The sequence below is a fragment of the Lacerta agilis genome, chromosome 1 (genome assembly GCF_009819535.1).
Source record: "Lacerta agilis isolate rLacAgi1 chromosome 1, rLacAgi1.pri, whole genome shotgun sequence".
NCBI classification, from domain to species: Eukaryota; Metazoa; Chordata; class Lepidosauria; order Squamata; family Lacertidae; genus Lacerta; species Lacerta agilis.
Window position 1 is genome coordinate 131991464 of NC_046312.1, and position 21710 is coordinate 132013173.

The following is a 21710-nucleotide window of genomic DNA, read 5'->3' on the forward strand; positions in this document are numbered from 1 at the left end:
ATGGTACAGGAGAGGAGCAGGAAAGGAGTATTCAAAGGCAGTGTCGTCCCAGGAAGAGTCAGAAGAATGGCAGATTTAAATAACTGGGTGCAGGATCCCCATGACTAATATCGTTTTGTAGTTTTTGCGTAACAAAATGTGAAGTGGTAGAACAGGTGGCTGTGCCGAATGTGTCTTCTGGTGGAGCATGGTGCTTCAAGCTGTGGAAACAGCAGATGTGGCCAGTCAGTCATCTTGTGGAGATGAGAATGAGCCCTTGAGGATACGTTTGTGCTGCCGGAGCTTCTGTGCTCTTCTAACCTACAAATATAAACATGAAGAACCTGATGTTGGGGCTCTTTGTTGTGGTGAACTGGATTCAGGCAGTTTGCTAGGACACTCTTCCAACTCCTGGGAAAGACCAAATTATTTTTTGCCCTGAAGGATGGATTGGTACACAACACAATTCTTTCTTCTTGAAAAGAAATAAAGATCTCATTATCTCCCACCACTATGACAGATATAAACATGACCCAAAACATTAACAATTTGCATCCCATTAGTATTCTTGGTCCTTTCCACTTCTGTCCTTTATTACTGTATTCTTTGTACGAAATGTTCCTTTCATATCTCCAATTTTCTTGAACAGATCTCTGGTTTTTACCATTCTGTTGTTTTCCTCTATTTCTTTGCATTGCTCGTTTAAGAAGGCCCTCTTGTATCTCCTTGCTATTTTTTGGAAATCTGCATTCAATTTCCTGTATCTTTCACTTTCTCCCTCGCATTTTGCTTGCTTTCTCTCCCCCCCCCCCCCCCGCTATTTGTAAGGCCTCATTGGACAGCCACTTTGCTTTCTTGGATTTCCTTTTCATTGGGATGGTTTTCGTTGCTGCCTCCTGTATAATGTTACGAGCCTCCATCCATAGTTCTTCAGGCACTTTGTCCACCAAATCTAAATCCTTAAACTTGTTCCTCACTTCCACTGTGTATTCATAAGGGATTTGATTTAGATTGTATCTTACTGGCCTGTTGGTTTCCCCTACTTTCTTCAGTTTAAGCTTGAATTTTGCTATAAGAAGCTGATGATCTGTGCTGCAGTCAGCTCCAAGTCTTGTTTTTGCTGACTGTATAGAGCTTCTACATCTTTGGCTGCAGAGAATATAATCAGTTTGATTTCGATGCTGCCCATCTGGTGATGTCCATGTGTAGAGTCGTCTCTTGTGTTGTTGGAAAAGAGTGTTTGTGATGACCAGCTTGTTCTCTTGACAGAACTCTATTAGCCTTTGCCCTGCTTCGTTTTGAACTCCAAGTCCAAACTTGCCAGTTGTTCCTTTTATCTCTTGAGTCCCTACTTTAGCATTCCAATACCCTATAATGAGAAGAACATCCTTCTTTGGTGTCATTTCTAGAAGGTGTTGTAAGTTTTCATAGAATTGGTCAATTTCAGTTTCTTCTTTGGTGCATAAACTTGGATTACTGTGATGTTAAAAGGTCTGCCTTGGATTCGTATCGAGATCATTCTGTCATTTTTGAGATTTCATCCCAGTACAGCTTTTACCACTGTTTTGTTGACTATGAGGACCACTCCATTTCTTTTATGGAATTCTTGCCCACAGTAATAAAGGACAAAAGTGGAAAGGACCTAACAGAAGCAGAAGACATCAAGAAGAGGTGGCAAGAATACACAGAGTAATTATACCAGAAAGATATGGAGGTCTCATACACCCCAGGTAGTGTGGTTGCTGACCTTGAGCCAGACATCCTGGAGAGTGAAGTCAAGTGGGCCTTAGAAAGCACTGCTAATAACAAGGGCAGTGAAAGTGATGATATTCTAGCTGAACTATTTAAAATTTTAAAAGATGATGCTGTTAAGGTGCTACACTCAATATGCCAGCAAGTTTGGAAAACTCAGCAGTGGCCAGAGGATTGGAGAAGATCAGTCTACATGCCAATCCCAAAGAAGGGCAGTGCCAAAGAATACTCCAACTATCGCACAATTGCACTCATTTCACATGCTAGCAAGGTTATGCTTAAAATTCTACAAGGCAGGCTTAAGCAGTACGTGGACCAAGAACTCCCAGAAGTGCAAGCTGGATTTCGAAGGGGCAGGGAAACCAGAGACCAAATTGTAAACATGCACTGGATTATGGAGAAAGCTAGAGAGTTCCAGAAAAAACATCTACTTCTGCTTCATTGACTACACAAAAGCATTTGACTGTGTCAACCACGGCAAACTATGGCAAGTTATTGAAGAAATGGGAGTGCCTGATCACCTCATCTGTGTCCTGAGAAATCTCTCTGTGGGACAAGAAGCTACAGTTAGAACTGGATATGGAATAACTGATTGGTTCAAAATTGGGAAAGGAGTACGACAAGGCTGTATATTGTCTCCCTGCTCATTTAACTTATATGCAGAATTCATCATGTGAAAGGTTGAACTAGATGAATCCCAAGCCAGAATTAAGATTGCTGGAAGAAATACCAGCAACCTCAGATATGCCGATGACACAACCTTGATGGCAAAAAGTGAGGAGGAATTAAAGAACCTTTTAATGAAGGTGAAAGAGGAGAGCACAAAATATGGTCTGAAGATCAACATCAAAAAATAAAAGCTCATGGCCACTGGACCCATCACCTCCTGGCAAATAGAAGGGGAAGAAATGGAGGCAGTGAGAGATTTTACTGTCTTGGGTTCCATGATCACTGCAGATGGTGACAGCAGCCACGAAATTAGAAGACGCCTGCATCTGGGGAGAAAAGCAATGTCAAACCTAGACAGCATCTTAAAAAGCAGAGACATCACCTTGCCGACAAACGTCTGTATAGTTAAAGCTATGGTTTTCCCAGTAGTGATGTATGGAAGTGAGAGCTAATCGCCGAAGAATTGATGCTTTTGAATTCTGGTGCTGGAGGAGACTCTTGAGAGTCCCGTGGACTGAAAGAAGATCAAACCTATCCATTCTGAAGGAAATCAGCCCTGAGTGCTCACTGGAAGGACTGATCCTGAAGCTGAGGCTCCAATACTTTGGCCACCTCATGAGAAGAGAAGACTCCCTGGAAAAGACCCTGATGTTGGGAAAGATGGAGGGCACAAGGAGAAGGGGACAACAGAGGACGAGATGGTTGGACAGTGTTCTCGAAGCTACCAACATGAGTTTGACCAAACTGCAGGAGGCAGCGGAAGACAGGAATGCCTAGCATGCTCTGGTCCATGGGGTCACGAAGAGTTGGACACGACTAAACGACTAAACAACAACAACAACAGTATTCTTGGTCATGTCTGGAGCACCCAAACTCAGATATGGCCTTTTATTGGGGTGAAAATAGGTCATAATGGGGGTCTCTTTAGATATCAACGTATGCCAGCTTTACTATTCCTGCATCCCAAATGCATGTTTACAGAAATAAAGAATAGGAAAAAAAATCACATTTTCCCACAACATTACGTGTGAATAACAAACGGGCTTTTGCAGGGAGATTGGAAAAGTTCTGCTGCTGCAAATGTAGGCCTAGTGCTTTCTACTAACTCTTCACTATTGTTTCCTTTATTTTATGCAGGATCTCCAGTGTTACTACAGATGAAATCATGACAGACGTGATGCTGGGAATCTTAAGGCAAATTGCGTCAGATGTAATCAGTGCAGAAAAACTGAGATTGGAAGAGGAAAGACGCCGTGCTGAAGAAGAGAGGCAAACATTATTTATACTTGCAGTAGAAACTTGGAGACAAGGAGATGTAGATTGGAATACATTGTGGTACTTGTGTGGATAAGCCAGCCATAACACAGCGGGAGCGGAGTCCTGGAGAGGCAAGGGTCAGCAACACCCATGTGCTCAGCCTGGGTGGGAATGGGCTGTACATGTGTACCAACATGTGTAGAACTCTACACAATGCTCCCCTTCCTCTCCTCCATTGTATGAAGGTGCTCTGCGATGCACATCCCTTTCACATTGGCCAAATGCATGGACTGTGAGGAGGTATGACCCGCACGCCAAACATGCTGGCAGCAGGAGATGCATAGCTTACACTGCCCCACCATCTCCACACACATTGTTTGAATGTGCATCTGTCAGGTTAGGTGGGCTTGGTTGGGGAGGGGTTGTAGCTCAGTGGTCGAGCATCTGCTTTGCATGCAGAAAGGTCCCCAGTTCAATCTCTGGCATCTTCAGCCCCAGGCAGGACTGGGAAGGATTCCTGTCTGGAATCTTGCCTAGTCTGCAAAATTGAGCTACCTAGACTGATGGTCTGAGCTGGTACTTGGCAGCTCTGTTCCTCTGTTGTCAGCTCTCAGAGGTATCTGTTTCCTTCCATATCATTAAGTTTCTCTCTTCTAGATATTTGTACTTCGGTTGATTATTCCCTAAACATTGTATTTGCATTCATCTTGAAAATGAATTAATCAAGATGACAATAAATTGGCAGGACCCAGGCTTTACTGCTGTTTAATGCAATGTGCTAAGAATTTCAGTAATGAATGTAATCCGAAAATGGTTAATGTTTCCTGTATCCCTCTAATATTTTCATGCATTACACATAATACACTAGTTTTGACACTGCAGTTTTTAAAATATGGAGATACTTGGTTGCTTAAGATTTTACTTGTCTGTCACCTGCCTATAATGTGCATGTGTTTTTCTCCTCTCCTTAGGCAGAAGCAGGAAATGGAGCAGTTAATAGAAATGTTGAGCGACTCGCTGCGTATGGCATTGACAGAAGAAGTGCTGAAGGAAATGTTGCAAGAGATTTCAGCAAAGGAGTTGAAGTAAGCGGTAAAACGGGGATTTGCCTGTGAAATGGATGTCAGGACCAGCCCTATGCAGAATATGGGCATGGTCAACACAAAGGAGCTTTGAGGCCTAGATGTTAAAAAGCTCAAAATTTCAAATGTAGACTTCCTAACTCTCTGTGCCCTGTGTTTTCACAGTCATCTAGAGGAGGGTAACAGCCCCTTCTCACTTTCTGTGATAAAGTCTACTCTGCTTTGGATCACACAATGTTTTATCTTGAAGTAAAACTCCATAAAGAAGTAGTAGTAGTAGTAGTAGTAGTAGTAGTAATAATAATAATAATAATAATAATAATAATAATAATAATAATAATTTTTTATTTATACCCCGCCCTCCCAAAAACCCAAATTAGTTTTGTTTTTTCTTCCAACCACAGTAATAACTGGTACAGTAATCTAGTTGAAGAGAAAGAGGAGAGTTGACTAGACACAGAATATCTAGGTGGTGATGTAGAAAAATTGATCAGTTCATGTCATACTGTATTACAAATTGGCACATTTTTTTCAGTTTCTTTGTTGAAAAAGTATTGATGCATCTCTGTGTGCAGAAGACAAAGAGTTCCTATTTAATCTGTTCCTGCCATTCTTATCACTATAACAATTGGGAAATTTTTAATGTTTGATGTTTTACTATGTTTTATATACAGGTATACTGTAAGCTGCCCATAAATATAATAACAATAATTTCAATTTAGTCTTTGAAAATTTTAAAGTGGCTTCATTCATTAACAGAAATCCTGTATTTTTCATTTTAATTTTGCTTTGTTACTGTGCTCTAATGTTTAATTTTGACCTAGATGCGCCCTGGAGAAAGACCAAAGGGCACGCATTGCCCGCTGCTCCAAGGAAGTCTGTGCTGAAATAATGGGTGTATTTTTGGAAGATGAGATTTTCCAGAGTGCTAAGGAGACCCTACAAGAACTCCAGTGTTTCTGCAAATACTTACAAAGGTGGGTTAAATGAAGCTTTAATGCAGCCAATTGACATAAAACGGAGCCTTGACTAGCATGTCAAGTTTATCACAATTACAGTCATACCTCTGGTTACGATAACTGGTTTGCGTTTGGCATGGGTTACCAACGCGGCGAACCCGGAAGTACCGGAACGGGTTACTTCTGGGTTTGGCGCATCGCACATGCGCAGAAGCACCGAATCGCGCCGCATGCGCGCGCAGATTCGGCACTTCATGTTGCGTTCTGCTCATGTTGCTAGCTGCTCTGGAATGGATCCCGTTCGCAACCAGAGATACCACTGTATATTCTACTCTTTCACAAAATAGCTAAGAGCAGCACATGTTAAGTCTCGTTTTTATCTTTATCTTGTTACAGGTTTAATCTACTGTAGGAAGAAGGTTAGGTTGAGAAATGATTAAGAGCTATAAGTAAAATGATTTCTGAATGATGAATGGCTATCCTAACAGTGCTTTTCTTGCAAGCTTCTCTAGGAAATTTTCATGGCGCAAGAAGGAAAGTTGCATTCCTCCTGGCCTCCGTTGATTTAAACTGCTTTGATGTCTGCTTGGCAGGCTTATCAGGGACATTTTTTAAAAAATGGGCTTTGTAGATTATAAATCAAATTTCAAAGAGAAACCGATGTTGAGTTGAACTGCTCATGGCGGGGCTCAGGGTCAGGGCTTTTATGCGATGACTCCTGATTGCAAAATAATTGAGTGGCTTTTCATTTATTTATTTTTTAAAAATATACACTGCTTGATTGGTTTTCTTTAAAACCCTCAAAGTGGTTTATTTTAAAGACCTTTATTTTGCCTGAAATGTGCAAGCCTACAGGAAAATTACATGAGCATGTTAAGAATGAATTGTAACGTCGTTTTTTGTTGACAAACCAAACCCTATGGTCATATTTGACTCAGCCAGCTTTCTGGTTGCAGTTTTGTCTGTGAATGAGAGCAGTTGTCATCCATGAATTCTAAATGAGTAGGACCCTTCTTTTGTAGCAATTGTTAATTGTTTATAGTTTATTATTGTAAAAGATACTGGATTCCACAGTGGAATAGATACTGTTGGATGGCTTTCGGCATTGTCTGCTTTTTATTATACAGTGGTGCCCCGCTAGACGAATGCCTCGCTAGACGGAAAACTCGCTAGACGAAGGCATTCGTCTAGCGGGAGGCTGCTCCACAAGACAAAAAAGTCTGTGGGGCTGCCTCGCAAGACGAAAATTTTTCGTCTTTTTTTTTTTCGTCTAGCGAAAACCGCGGTTACATTGCCGCTTCGCTAGACGAAAAACCCGCTAGACGAAAATACTCGCAGAACGAATTATTTTCGTCTAGAGGGGCACCACTGTACTGTTGTATGATTTGGTGATGGCCCAATAACTTTGGCTAAGCAATAACTTTGATTTGAATAATTTTAATGAAATGCATTGATTCTTTATCTTGCAGATGGAGGGAAGCTGTTGCAGCCCGGAAGAAATTGAAGCGTCAGATGAGATCTTTCCCAGCAGCTCCCTGTTGTGTAGATCCAAAACATAAATTGAAGGCTCTGTCTCCCAGCGCAGAATGTCCTATTGCCAGAGAGCATCTTGCTAAAACGATTATAAACTTGGGACATGCAGGGAACCTTGGCATCTCCTGTCTTAGGTAAGCATCCTGGCCTGGTTCGCACAATAGACTAAGACAAGCCTTGGCTTAAGAGCAGGAATGCAGACCTCTGGAGAGGAGTCTCTCCAGTGCTTTTTGCTGCTGCGCTGTGCTGAGCTAAGCCTTCGCTCGGCTTGATGTGCCCCTCAAATGGGGGATCCTGGCTTAACCACAAGCTCGGTTTGGCTCAGTGCAGTGGTCCCCAAACTTTTCCAATAGAGAGTGCTTGAAAGTTGCTGAGGGCCTTGATGTGCCACTTACTGTAATGGTTTTTCTGCCTGTCATAGCTATTGCAATGGGTTGTGCTAGGTACTATATAATTTTTTTCAGACATGCCACAGATGACCTGAATGAACGGACCACAGTTTTGAAACTGCTAGCTTAGTGCATTGTACAGACCGGGCCACTTTTTAATTGACCACTCCATAGGTTATAGAAATTAGTGGATATACAGTTTCTGCTAGTCATGTCCCCATGTGAAAAGAAAGAAAATGTGCTCCTTGTCATCATCCTCTGACCCCCCCCCCCCCGTGCTTGTATTCTTTGTGTCTATTGCAAGGCCAGTCGTGGTTTGCTGTGGTCCACATACACAGTTTACGTGGTTAAAGAAAAATGCATTTTGTTTTTTCAATGTTGAAATCCAATGTGTCACATCATGTTTATTATGTCATATTTTGGTCATGTTTATTATTTTTTCAGTATTGTGCAGAGGAGCCCCAAGAGAGTAAATACAATAAGCCTACAACTTATGCACATTTTACTTGTTTGCTCATTCAAACATTGAAAATGTTTAAAAAATTAAAAGGGGCAGAAAGGAGGTTCTATGGGGAAAATACTTTGGCAGTCCCACCCACCATTGAACCCCATATGTTTTGACTATACATGGTTTTGGCTTTGGGTGCAGTCCCTGGAACATAGTCCCTGTGTAAGCTGTGGACTTACTGTAATTCATTGGAAAATGGAATCATGCAGACATATTTGCTGACTACTGGCATTTAGATCCTGTACTCTGCAACCTATTTCTCAATATAATGTTGAGGGTATCAGTCCCTGAATTCTTTTACTCTTCAGTAATTCCCCCTTAGACTTCTTTCTTCACTCTGCATTACAATTGTAGGTAAGGCACCTCTTAAAATTAATGTGCAACAGGCATCTGAATTGCAGCCATGCAGCTAGCTAGCTAGTTCCTGAGGTAACTTTGAAATCTCAGACAGACATAAATTCTTGTTAGTAACATTGGAATTCATGTTTCTGTACATGCTGGTCATATAAGAGGTTGTCATATACTTGCAAGATGGAAGAGGGAATGTGGACCAAATAAACACTTTGCTTATTTCTAGGCTCAGATGTTTACAGAACAAGGCAATTCATCAAATGAAAGTGCAACATTTTTACCACCAGTTATTAAGGTATGTTAAAATTATTGAAACTAAATAAAGCACACACACATATGGCAAACTCCGGGATTGCCACCTGCAGTAACCCTAGAACAATTGTGAAGTGATAGATTCCAAAATGGATTTTGACTTGAATCAGTGCCTTTAAAAAAAATAATACGTGTTCATCACCATCTATCAAAAACTGAGTTAAAGACTGATTTTTTTAAATAAAGGAGAACTAAGGGGGGTAATGCCTGACTTCCTAGGTTAAACCTTATCATGTTGTAAGTTATGTACTGTTTCTGGTCTGTGGACTTCCCGCGAGGCTCAGTGACTTGCAAGTCCCCACAGGCAGGGCCAGGGCTCTATGAAGGCAGCAGGACTGGAGTGGAGAATTGCTGCCACTGGGTGCCCTGCTGACTTGCCTGTCTGCTTGCCCTGCTGTTCCTGCCACTGCTGGCCACTTAGCCACCCACAGGGTCCCTTGCCACCCCCTTTGTCTTCTGCCTGCCTTGTTCAAAGGGAGCCTTTTCTCAGAGCACCGGGTTCTGCACCAGGTGTCCAGGAAAGTACCTTCACCACCAAGGCTAACAGCTAAAAATGCTATTTAAGCTTACTCCAAAGCAGCTAAACATTTTCAAATTTTAAACTTTTCACTTTAATCAGCATTTGTAGCCACTGTGGCAGCAGAAGCGATCTGTCAAGACATTGCTCCCAGACTACATCACTCTGAGGAAGGAAGGAGCCCCTTGGACTTTCCTCAGAGTGTGGCAAGATGGGGGCAGGGAACTGCCAGCAGTGCTAGCACTGATGCAGTAGCAAAAGAGCAACAGAGGAAAAGAAATCTGGAAATGGGCTGTGGGGAGAGGAGGAGGAGGAAGAGGAAGAGTATCTTGAGCTAGCCCTGATCCCAGATGCTAGGGTGATACTGCTTGTATCTTGTTTTGTGTGCTTTGGCTATCTGAGATCTGCTGTGCATCCCGTTCTGACGGTTTCCTGATTTAAGAACTCTACTAGCCAACCAGCACAGACCCTTACTTTCCATCTTGGAGAGAAGCACAACCAGCCCTTTCTCCTGAAGATTCTGTACACTTGTAACAATCTGTTCTTATGTAGTCTTAGCCTTCTGTGTATGAAGAGAGACAAATAGAAATTTGCCTTTTGTCTGAAGCAGAGGTAACTGTGCAATGAAAGAGTATTTGAGTTGCATGCAGAGACGGTTTGGATTGTGCTCCTAGATTGAATCAAGGCTCTGTTAGATTAACAAATCAATACAGCATTTATAATCTACAAAATAATATGTAAAGCAGTATTTAATCTATAAAACAATATTAACAACGCAGGCCAAATAGCAACTGCAAAAAATAAACTAAGCATACACACACTCTCCAGGCCCCCATCACTCATAATCTTTTGCTCTGTTCAGTTCATTAAAATACGCATAAAATGCACACAATGCCTGTAGCTAAGGCAGCTGAGCCAGATGTTGCGCCTGCTGGACTTCTTGGGTAGTGGGCCATGGGGGAGGCGTTTGGGCTCTTGGGCCTACCTCCAGTGGTTAGGTGGACTCTGGGTAACTCGCCCAGGTGCCGTGGAGGAGGAGCTCGCCCACCTTGCTCTCGATAATCTGGAGGCCCATTCCCACTTGGTGTTGAGGCTGGCCAGGAGGTCCAGCTGTGCCTCCACACCCAGGACACTCTTGCTGTGCCACGACCCGTCCACCACCAGCTGCTCCCTGTCTGATCACAGAGATCATGGGGGAGTCTCTGTTAGTGGTCCCCCATGATTCAGAGGCACAGCTGTAACTCATAGGAGCCATGTATTCAGCCTTGTGTGCCCAATCCTGTGGAACTCCCTACCAACTGAGATTAGACAGGGCCCCCCCTTCTGAACTTTAGGCCCTTGGCACACCTATTTCAGTTGGCATTGCATGTAGCTTTCTGTTTCTCTGACGAATTTTAATTGTTCTTTGTGTTTTTAAACATTTTCTGTGCACTGCCTAGAAATTCTGCATAATAATGTGGTATATAAAATAAATAATAAGAAATAATTTTGTGTGTGTGTTCCTAAGGGATGCAGTGTGGACTCCACTGGATCTGCCATCGCTGGTAGCTGAAAACATTCCAGTAAAAGAAAAACAGGTCTTTTGGAAAGCACTTCTCGTGTTGCCAGGCTATGAGGAATGTCCAGTTGGGGATCACAGGAGGTATTTTTTGCATTCAAACTATGCCAAGAAAGCCAGCAGCTGGTGGTGTTGCCTGTGTGGCCCTCAGGTCTGACTTGTTATCAGCAGTACTGCAACCTAGTAGATGCTAGCCATTCAGAAGACACAAAATAATTTGGTTTGCTGCTTGCTTATGGTGGTATTCATAACTAGAGACTTGTATGAAAATGTTTGGTTTTGTTGTTTTTTACTCCCTTGCCCAGCCCCATGTTGTTGACTGAAACAGTCTTCTAGTCCCTGAAGCTCCTTTTCATTGAAAGAGACATTAAAAGTTACTCCAGCATTGCTGAGGCCCAGGGAATCTTGGTGTCAGTGCCTATTGAACTTTGAATCTGGGCTAACTTCAGCCTGTTTTTCCTGTGTGGAAGAAGGCAAGCTAGCCATTGCGTTCTCCATGACTGTGCTATGCCTCCTGTGTCCCTTGTGCCATTGTTCTTCCCTTTGCATAGAAGATGGGGAAAGTTGGGGCTTTGGGTACTTGGAGTCCTGCCCTTAGAAGCTCCATTGCCTTGGCTCCTCCCATAATAGTAGTGGCTTTTCAAAACAGGATTAATGGTAGTAAGCAGTTAAGCACAAAAAAATAGGTGTAGCAGCCCAGGTGTGGAGAACCTGTAGCACTCCAGGTGTTGCTGAAGCACTATTTCTTTCAGCCCCAGCAAGCATGGTCAATGCTCAGGGATGATGGGAGTTGTAGTTCAGCAACATGTTCCGCACGTCTGGTGTAACCAAACCAGTGCAAGCCACTCATGGTGATTTGTTGGAATCACTCACTGGCTGGTAAGTATGAATGAGATGCTGTGGGCCTAATGCCAGATAGGTTTCATGTCACTTCTGAATATGCCAGATATGTTTGTTTCAGTGGAGCCAGTTCACAGATTCAGTGATGTACGTGCACCGTAAACTTGCCCTTTCTTGCCCTTTTGTTCCTATGCATATTTGTAGGATCAGGGTGTCAGGAAATCTCTTTATTAACAGGTTTATTCATTTATTGTTAATCTTCAAGCCAAGAATTTAGGAATATAGGTATTTGGTATTTCAGTTAAGCTTCTAATGCTAACAATCTGTGCACACTTACCTGGGAGAATTGCCCATTGAACAGAATGGGACTTGCTTCTGAGTAAACATGTATAAGATTGAGTCATATCCTTGTCAACCTGTGTGACACTCCTTAAGATTTCTGAAAGCAATCTTAAATGTTACAGTTCAGGAAAGGCATTGGCAACTAGGAAAATTACCATATTGTGACTGTGCAAATTATCATATATACTAAAAGTGATCTCATTTCTCCTGAGTGTTGGTCCTTATGTAGCCAAAGCAGCAGCACTCACCCACAAGAGGGAGGAATAAGGAAGTTCAGGGAACCCTCAAGATTTGCCAAATTACAAAATATATTTAGAACCCCATGGCCTGGTGGCCCAATCTGAATATGTTCGGGGGCCATGGAATGCCGACTCTCTTGCTGGGGTGGAGTGTTTGTACATAGATCAGGTGGATGAGAGATGTAATGGAATATGCTGAAGGAGGTCATGGTTGGCTATCCGAAAGAGGGAACAGGGTCGCTCTCCATTGCAACATTTTTGTGGCAGTCCTGCTTGTTTGCTTGTATAAAATGTTGATTATAGATAGTAAGTAAATTAAAATATGATTCTTGTAGATACTATATTAACATGCAGATAGTTTGTGAATATTTAAATGGATGTCAGGGAACTGTCCCTGGCTCAGCGCAGGGTGGTGGAAGGGCTCTCAGGATGTTACAGAGAGCCCCGGCCCCACCTGACCAGCAGCACCTCCTCCTCCAGTGGAGGAAGCAGCGATGTCTCCAGTGGGGAGGGGCAGGCAGCTCCGGGTCTTGAGAGCAGAAGCTCTGGGGATGTTGGAGAGACCTTGCACCCCCCTCGCTCAGCGGGTGAGGAGGGAGACACGCCATTTCCGGCGCCCCAAGTGCGCAGAGGGGTGAAACGCAAGGAGGGGAGGCAGAGATTTGGGATACCAAAACTCGTATTTTGGGGTCACAGCCGGAAGGGGCCACTCCCGGATTCTGCGAGTGACTGATACAGACATGAACTTGTATCTCTGCACTGTAAATAGCATGCACAATAAACCTGTTAAAAGATGGTTTGGAGTCTTTCCTGGTTACTCGCGAGCAACCACCCCACGGACCTTACAATGAAGATGTCTGTTTCTTTCAACAAAGTAGCACATTCTGATAACAAGACTATTATTTACAGGATCTAAAATATTTGTCACTTTTTAAAGTGGTGGCAGAGTTTACAATTAATTTGTGATGCTATACTGAAAGTATATCTGGTCTTCTGTTCACAGAATTATAGCAGACTGGTTGAAAGCTAAGCTTACGATTGGTAAAAATTTGAAGGAAGGTATGTCTGTGGTGAAAGGTGGAATCCAGACACTTGCATTGCATACTTCTCTTCATATGAAAAACGACTGGGCTGCTTGTGTCAGTGTGTGTGTCAAGGTCAGTTCAAACATTGCTTGCTACATGTCAGTGTCATGAGAGGTACTGCAAAAGCTCTGCCTTTTGAAAGTTCAGAATTCAGTGGCCTGGTAAAGACAGACTCACTGTATCAAACGCACCCCTGTGCTTAAAGTTCTTTATTGGCTTTCATTTTGTCTGCTGGTGCTTCTTTATAAAGCCCTGCATGTTCTAGATAGGGAACCTTTTTCAGGCCCCCAGGACCCTGATGGAAGCCTCATTCCAGTAGGGAGGGATGCCAAACCCCAACACAATTGCATATATTTAACACACCCACCCACAAAGCTATTTACCATGGAGGCAGAGGTATATATTTAATTATTATTAAATATATGGAATTATATTTCATCTGTTTTCTTCACAGTCATTTTTCTCAATGCATTTTTTTGTTATTTTGATTTTTTTTTAAAGTCTTCGGTACCCTTTATCTGTGATTTGTAGTTTGTTCCAATTGTGGTTTGCTTGGAGCAAAACAGACCGCAATCCCACACTCAGACATAATGCTAAGTCAGGAAATGGTTGGTTTGTTTTTTCTTCACCCGTGTGGGAAAGGCAAAACTATTATACATCTGCATGTTAACAGTAAGCCATTAATTTGTTTAACTTTTACTGCCCAATGTTATACAGATTGGACTGTTTGGTCAGTATATTTATTCATGGAGAGTAGGTCAATTAGTGGCTGTTGGCCAGGACAGCGGACTGGCGTCTTCACGTCCAGGGGAGTCTGCCACCGAATGCCCGTTGCTTTGGAGCAAGCAGCAGGGAAGGGCTTGTGCCTTCTGTCGTGCTTGTGGCCTTCTTCATATGCCTCCTGCTGCCTGCTGCTAAAACAGGATGCTGTGCTAGATGGACCTGTTGGTCTGATCCTGCAGGGATGCTTTTAGGTTTTGACATTTCCCCCTATTGGTTTGCCTTCGCTGCGTAGGTAATGGAGGGGACGCTCAGTCCCTCGGAGCTGAATGACCCAGAGACCCAGAAGGAGCTGCTTGGCACGAGGGGGATGGTTCTCCTTCTGTCTCCTCGAGTGACCAGTGAGGATGTTGTAGAGGAAGAGGTTTACTGGCTTTCAGCCTTGCTGCAGCTAAAACGGATCCTTCAGGTGAAACCTTTCCAACCAATCGTCCCTCTGGTGGTTCTTGTCCCAAGTCAGGAGGATGAAGACATAGAAAAAGATGTAGAAGGAGGTATGAGAAGTTTCTGCACTTGGGGATAATTGCTCTTTACGTCAATGTTTTCATTTGGAAAACTGCTGTGTGGTTGTCTCTTCTTAATTCTGTGCCTTTTCAGGGTGATAATTGAGTAGTATCACTAAAGTGGAATGTGGTTTCTTTTAAAGGACTGATGCTGCCAGATTTGATTTCGGCTAACCTTATTTCAGGCTACAACATAGTTGTCATTCCAGATTCTGTGCATGGATTGCAAGGTACCAGCAAGGTAAGAACCATCTCCACAGAGAGGTTGTAAATTATACTCCTACCAAGGTTTAATGATTTATCGCCACAGGGAGAGTATTATTCTCAGTTGCATTTTAAAGCTGTAGGTTGGCAACTCAAAAACTGTAAGGTTCGTGTGAAGGTGCTTCACGAGTAACAGAGCAGGAGCCCAAACAGTATTTTGCAGTTTTATTGTGCAAACTATTTACAGTGCAGAGCTACAAAAAGCATGTCTGTCTGAGTCGCTGGCAGAATCCGGGAGTGGCCTCTTCCGGCTTCTCCCCCAGCACAATAACTTCGGCACCCCAAGTCTCCTCCTGCCCTCCTTGCGTTTCACCCGTCTGCGCAACTGGGGCGACGGAAATGGCATACCTCCCTCCTGACCAGCCGGGCGAGGTGAGCGCAGGGTCTCAGCAACATCCCCAAGCCCTCTCCCTGCCAGGCTCCCTGCTTGCAGCTCCTGGCTAGGAGAGGCGCTGGGGCTCTCGGTGGCACCTCTAAGTGCCTATCCCCGCCTGGTCGGTTCCTTCCCTCTCCTCCCCACTGGAAGTGTGGTGGCTTTCCCCGCTGGAAGAGGTTCTGCTGCTGAATTGGCGTCAGGGCTCTCTGTATGCTACTGGACCCTCCGTTCCCCTCAGCGGGCCAGGTGGCAGTTCCCTGACAAAAAACAAAGCAGAAACCAGTGTGCTGATTAGAATGTCAAGACTACAGCCTGGGAGACCAGGGTTCAAATCCCCTCAGCCATGAAGCTCACTGGATGACCTTGGGTCACTTGCTCTCAGTCTGACCCAGCTCACAGGGCTGTTTACATGCCACGCTCAATGCAGGGAGGCTTTTCATCAGGCTACCTGATAACCAGAGTCCTCACTGAAAGCCCCTGTAGGTGCCTTCCAGCTCCCAGTCCTATCTCAGGCTTTTTCCATCACTGCAGAGATTTTGGGCAGTCCTCACAGGAGCAATTGGTTGTGAAGGATGGCGTGCCATCTCTCAATACGATTGCATGAGCCTTTCCTATTATTCCATATTCAGTTGATCTTGTCTACTAGAACCTAGAATATGGAAAGGCGTCAAGTCAGCATAGGATTTTCACCTTGGTTTAGTAGATCATGGGAGTGGAAGCCTGTTTTTATTAAGTTTTTTTTCAGCTTCATATTGGGTTGTGTTGGGGGAAGGACTGGGTTTGAGAGCAGGACTGTAAGTGTTTATGTATCAACAGAACTGACTCCCTTAATGTTGTAACTAATTGATTATTGTCAACTAGTGAATTTGTTGTGTGCAATTCTGTCTACAGCTCTCTGAAGCTGTGCAGTGGCTGGTTGCTCAGTGCCCGAACTCAGACAAGGTTCACTGCCAGACACTCATGCAGTATGTTGAAGATGGTGTTGACCGTGAGTTCAGCAAACACTTCTACCAAGACAGAAAGGAGAGATCCCTTGCTGGCTTGCCCTCTCAGGATCCGAGTGCCATAATAGAGCTGTACAATAGTGTGATACAGTTCCTGGCTGACGTCGCCTCTTCAGAAGATCTCTGTGAACTCTCCTGGCCTGTACCTGAATTTGCAGAGCCCGGGGGCAGCAAAGTGCTTCCGCATCTCCAGTGGAACACACCCAGCCATCTGGGCTGGCTGAAGAAAGCCCTGCTCTCCTTCCAGATCCCTCACATGGATCTCCCTCCTTTGGGTGGTAAGAACTCCTAACCAGGACTGTTGCCTAGTAGCAGTTTAGAGGCTGCTGTGTAACACACAAATAACATGCTCAGAATTATAATTGTCTTGCTTATCACGGAAGAAAATGTATTAGAAAGAAAATGTTTCTCATCATGAGAGTCTTTAAGTTACTCCTTGCTTCCATCATGTTTTGTGTATTTTGTTGCACGTCTCTTTATTGTTCTGGAATTAAATTTGAAATTGGGAAGTAGCCATTTCCCAGATGTGTACACACGTGTGTTTGTGTGCATAAGGACACAGCTATCTTTCTGTTATGCCCACTGACCTGAAAGATTTCCTTATTCTTACTGTACCAGATCTTGATGCAAGAAGCTTTGGGACTCCCCCTATATTTTCTTGTTCTGCTTTGCAAAAATAGACCTAACATTTCAACAGATATTTCAGCAAATGTTGACAGGACTCATTGGTTGAATCCTGGTTGTTGTTATTTTTGTTGTTTCGGCTGTTGTTGTAATCATTATTAATTGTGCTGTGCCCTGATACTTTGGGGGGGGGGCAGAATGTTTCTGAATAGTTACTGGGAACCACAGGAGGGGAGGGGCTCCTGCGCTCAGGTCCTGCTTGTTTCCCACAGTTGGCCACCGGGAGGACAGGATGCTAGACTAGGTGGGCTGTTGGCCTGATTTGGCAGGCTTCTCTTGCATGCTTATTTTGGCTCAGCTAATACCAGAGCAAAATTGAGTTGTAACATAGGCCATTGTTCTTTTCTGTTACTGTTAGGCATAAACTTTAATATATCTTCTCTTCCCTCCACCCACCAGCTCCCTGGCACCCTGTTTGTGCCATGATTTTTCAGTATTTGTCCCAGACTACCAGTTCTCTTCAGACCCAGGAGATACTTCAGTCCCAGGTAGAGAATTTGCTGAGCAGAACTTACTTCAAGTGGAAGAGTAGGAAATATGCCAGCACAGAAGACAATGGCCCGTCTGTGGAAGAGATCCCTTGGGATAGCATCTTGGCACTGTGCATTAACCATAAATTGAGAGACTGGAAACCTCCACAAAAGCCAATAACACCAGGTAGTAAATGTCTTTGGACAATTTCTTATCTACATTTTTAATTTTTTTCCTATGTTCTGTATTAAGTTGTGTTTAGCATACATTAACTTTGCCTCTATCCCCAAGAGTCTTGCCTATATCCCTTGCTAACAAACTTATTATGGCATAAGCTTTCATGGGTTACACTTCCTTGGATGCGCAAAGTGTTATCATAACTCCTGGTCTATATGCACATGGAGTGGGGTGTGTGTGTGTAGAAAGGTCAGGGGTGAATGAAATCTGGAAAAGTTACTTAGCTGTGATAATTCACAGAACAGTTCTTGATGACTCGGCCATTCTGGCATTGGTAAACCAATCAACACATATAATGTTCAAAAAATCCATTGCCTCCATTCAGTCCACAAGTTACACCTTTGTATTTAAAGCCAGTGATTTCATGTTGTAGTCTCACCGCAAAGTTCCTTTGCTTCAGGTTGGCTACTTTAAGATCATTCACAGTGTCCTGGAAGGTTGAAATGTCTCTCCACTGGCACTTGAATATTGCCATTTCTAAGGTCAGGCCCTGTACATTTAAAGCAGTATTGTACCATTCTAAACAGTCATGGTTTTCCCCTGGGAAACTGTAGTATATTGAAGGTGCTGAGTATTGTTAGTAGGCCCACTGGCGTAGGAAGGGCGGGGCGTAGGGGGCGGGGCACCCCAGGCATTAGGACCCCAATAGGGTTCCATCTCGGTGTGCCCCACCCCCAGAATGCGTGCCATGCCCCGCCCCCGCCTGCTTCCTGCCCCCGGTGCCGGAGCATGAAGCTCCGCCACTGAGTAGGCCTCTATTCCCCTCACAGAGCTACAATTCCTAGAGTTCCCTGGGAAGATGGATTGGTAGTTAAACTATTCTGCGAATTGTAGCTTTATGAGGGGAATAAAGGTAAAAGTAAAGGGACCCCTGACTAGGGATGTGAAGGCCCGGTTTCTTTCCATTTTTTTCCTGAAGCCGTTTTTGTTTTTTTCTGAAAAATTGAAAAAATTGAAAAAAGAAAAAATAGATTATGGAATGTTTTATTTTAACATGATGAATAAAATATTTTAAGATAAGGGGTTCAAATATTTTATAAATCATTTCTAAAAAATACGTATGGTATCAGATTATTCTAATTTCTGTGAGGACAAGCAAGTCCTAGGTTACAAACTGAACTATCCAATGCAAGAACAAGATACATTTCTTCCTTTAGGAGGTGCTGTTGTCACCAGAAAAGAAAAAGGTTTCCGTTTTGTTTTTGCATGTGTGTGGTATGCATTGGTTCTGTTCCTCTTCACTAGGCCTCAAAGCACTGGAAGGAAATATAGAGCAACAAAAAGGGCCTGAAAGTATATACCGTATTTTTCGCTCCATAAGACACACTTTTTTCCTCCTAAAAAGTAAGGGGAAATGTCTGTGCATCTTATGGAGCGAATGCATGGTCCCTGGAGCCGAATTGCCTAGGGACCAAAAGCAGATCGTGCTCTTTTTTTTACAAAGAGAGAAGGGGGTGTTGAAAGGAAGCCGCTGAACAGCTGTTCAGCAAGTGACGGGGAGAGAGATAAGGCTCCCTTTCCAGCCCCGCCCCCTTGCCCAGGCCTCCATTGTTGAATGCACAGGGAGGCTGTTTGTTTCCCCAGCGACATGTGACTGGCTGATTAGATTATCGGTCTGGAAACTGTAGAAATGGCTGTAGGACTAGAAGCTGCAGAACTGTGAGTTGAACCCCATAAAAACGGGGGGTTTCCACTTTGAAAAAGAAGCTGCACCACTTTCAGCTGATCTTCAAAAAAACTGGTCTTTTCCTTTTGCAAGAAAAGCTGCACCACTTTGAGCTGATCCTCAAAAAAACCAGGGCTTTCCCCCTTTCCTTGATCAGTTCAAAGTGGTGCAGTGTACTTATACTGAACACATGGGCAGAAGGAAAAGGTTGCAGTTTTGTTCAAACAAACATTTAGTGTTTGCATTCTAGAAAGACTGAGGCAGAGTTCCTGATTTCACGATAACTTTTGTTGAATCTGGAAAATCTTATGTTACTTTTGATTTTATGTGGGGTTCTATGTGTCTTGCATCTAACAGAAGCAGTGGGCAAAGATGGACAGACATATGTATATTTTTCTGAGGAGCAATTGAGAAAATTCACTCGTCCTGTTTTATGGGAAGAAGCCAGATTAAAAACTCAAAAAGAAGTCCAGCAAAGTGAAGGATGGTGAGATTGTTTAACTTTTCTTTGACTTTTAGCAGCCCTGCCCTTTTTCCTTTTTGACATTTTCGCCTCTCACAGCCCACCTCTGTTATTCCACCTCCTTAACTAACTGATTGGCACCAAGAGTGCTGGACTGAAGCCCAATTTTGGAAATCAGTACTTGTGGCGATTATTTGAAGTTACTACTTTTTGTTACCGCTATCTTCCCCTCTCCCTTCCCCTCTTTGTCTTTCAAACAATAATTAAAAGGTTGGGGGAGAGAGACACCCTTGGTGTGAGATGACACCTTCATTTGAAAGCTTCAACCTTTACCATTTTAAACATGTCTATTCCCCTTTTAAACACACTGAAACTTTTATTTGAAAATGGATCCTAAAAGATTATGCAGCTGAGATCGAAAAGCCCCCCCCCCCCGTCATATTTGCAATCACATTTTGAGCCAAGAGGCATGGTGGTAACTTCAGAGCTGTCAGATTGCAAGAGAAGCTAAGTAGGCAAAATTAACAAAGAATCACAGAATTGTAGAGTTGGAACGGACCCTGAGCGTCATCTAGTCCAACCCCCCACAATGCAGGAATCTCGGCTAAAGCACCCATGACAGGTGGCTATCAAACCTCTGCTTAAAAACCTCCAAGGAAGGAGAGTCCACCACCTTCTAAGGGAGGCTACATTTTTAAGCAGAGGTTGGATGGCCATCTCATGGATGCTTTCCTGCAGGGGGCTGGACTCTGTCACCCTCCGGGCAACTTCCAACTCTGCCATTCTATGCCTCTAAGAATGATCTGACAGCAAACTTGAAAGCAGCACTGAAGCCATCAGAGGATGGGATACACAAATAGGAAAAGTGTAATAATAATAATAATAATAATAATAATAATAATAATAATAATAATTCATTATTTATACCCCGCCCATCTGGCTGGGTTACCCCAGCCACTCTGGGCGGCTTCCAACAGAATATTAAAATGCAATAATATATTAAACATTAAAAGCTTCCCTAAAGAGGGCTGCCTTCAGATGTCTTCTAAAAGTCTGGTAGTTGTTTTTCTCTTTGACATCTGGCGGGAGGGCGTTCCACAGGGCGGGTGCCACTACCGAGAAGGCCCTCTGCCTGGTTCCCTGTAACTTGGCTTCTCATAATGAGGGAACATCCAGAAGGCCCTCGGCACTGGACCTCAGTGTCCGGGCAGAATGATGGGGGTGGAGACGCTTCTTCAGGTATACAGGACCGAGGCCGTTTAGGGCTTTAAAGGTCAGCACCAACACTTTGAATTGTGCTCGGAAACGTATTGGGAGCCAATGTAGATCTTTCAAGACCGGTGTTATGTGGTCTTGGCGGCCGCTCCCAGTCACCAGTCTAGCCGACACATTCTGGATTAGTTGTAGTTTCCAGGTCACCTTCAAAGGTAGCCCCACATAGAGCGCATTGCAGTAATCCAAGCGAGAGATAACTAGAGCTTGCACCACTCTGGCAAGACAGTCCGCAGGCAGGTAGGGTCTCAGCCTGCGTACCAGATGGAGCTGTTAAACAGCTGTTCTGGACACAGAATTAACCTGCGCCTCCATGGACAGCTGTGAGTCCAAAATGACTCCCAGGCTGCGCACCTGCTCCTTCAGGGGCACAGTTACCCCATTCAGGACCAGGGAGTCCTCCACACCTGCCCACTTCCTGTCCCCAAAAACAGTACTTCTGTCTTGTCAGGCATCAACCTCAATCTGTTAGCCACCATCCATCCTCCAACTACCTCCAGATACTCACACAGGACCTTCACCGCCTTCACTGGTTCTGATTTGAAAGAGAGGTAGAGCTGGGTATCATGGGTATACTGGTGAACATCCAGCCCAAATCCCCTGATGATCTCTCCCAGC

At 43.8% G+C, this 21710-nt stretch overlaps 1 protein-coding gene across 1 annotated transcript in view; it reads left to right on the plus strand.

Annotated features, from left to right (window-relative positions):
* Positions 1-21710, plus strand: part of MCM3AP (minichromosome maintenance complex component 3 associated protein) — a 48716-nt gene that overhangs the window by 20907 nt on the left and 6099 nt on the right. The window contains exons 15-26 of the mRNA XM_033171943.1: positions 3538-3669; positions 4629-4742; positions 5564-5716; positions 7168-7365; positions 8706-8774; positions 10816-10950; positions 13291-13444; positions 14388-14646; positions 14799-14896; positions 16187-16577; positions 17383-17640; positions 19715-19844. Coding sequence (XP_033027834.1) covers positions 3538-3669; positions 4629-4742; positions 5564-5716; positions 7168-7365; positions 8706-8774; positions 10816-10950; positions 13291-13444; positions 14388-14646; positions 14799-14896; positions 16187-16577; positions 17383-17640; positions 19715-19844 — 2091 coding nt within the window. The remainder of the gene's footprint in view (positions 1-3537; positions 3670-4628; positions 4743-5563; positions 5717-7167; positions 7366-8705; positions 8775-10815; positions 10951-13290; positions 13445-14387; positions 14647-14798; positions 14897-16186; positions 16578-17382; positions 17641-19714; positions 19845-21710) is intronic.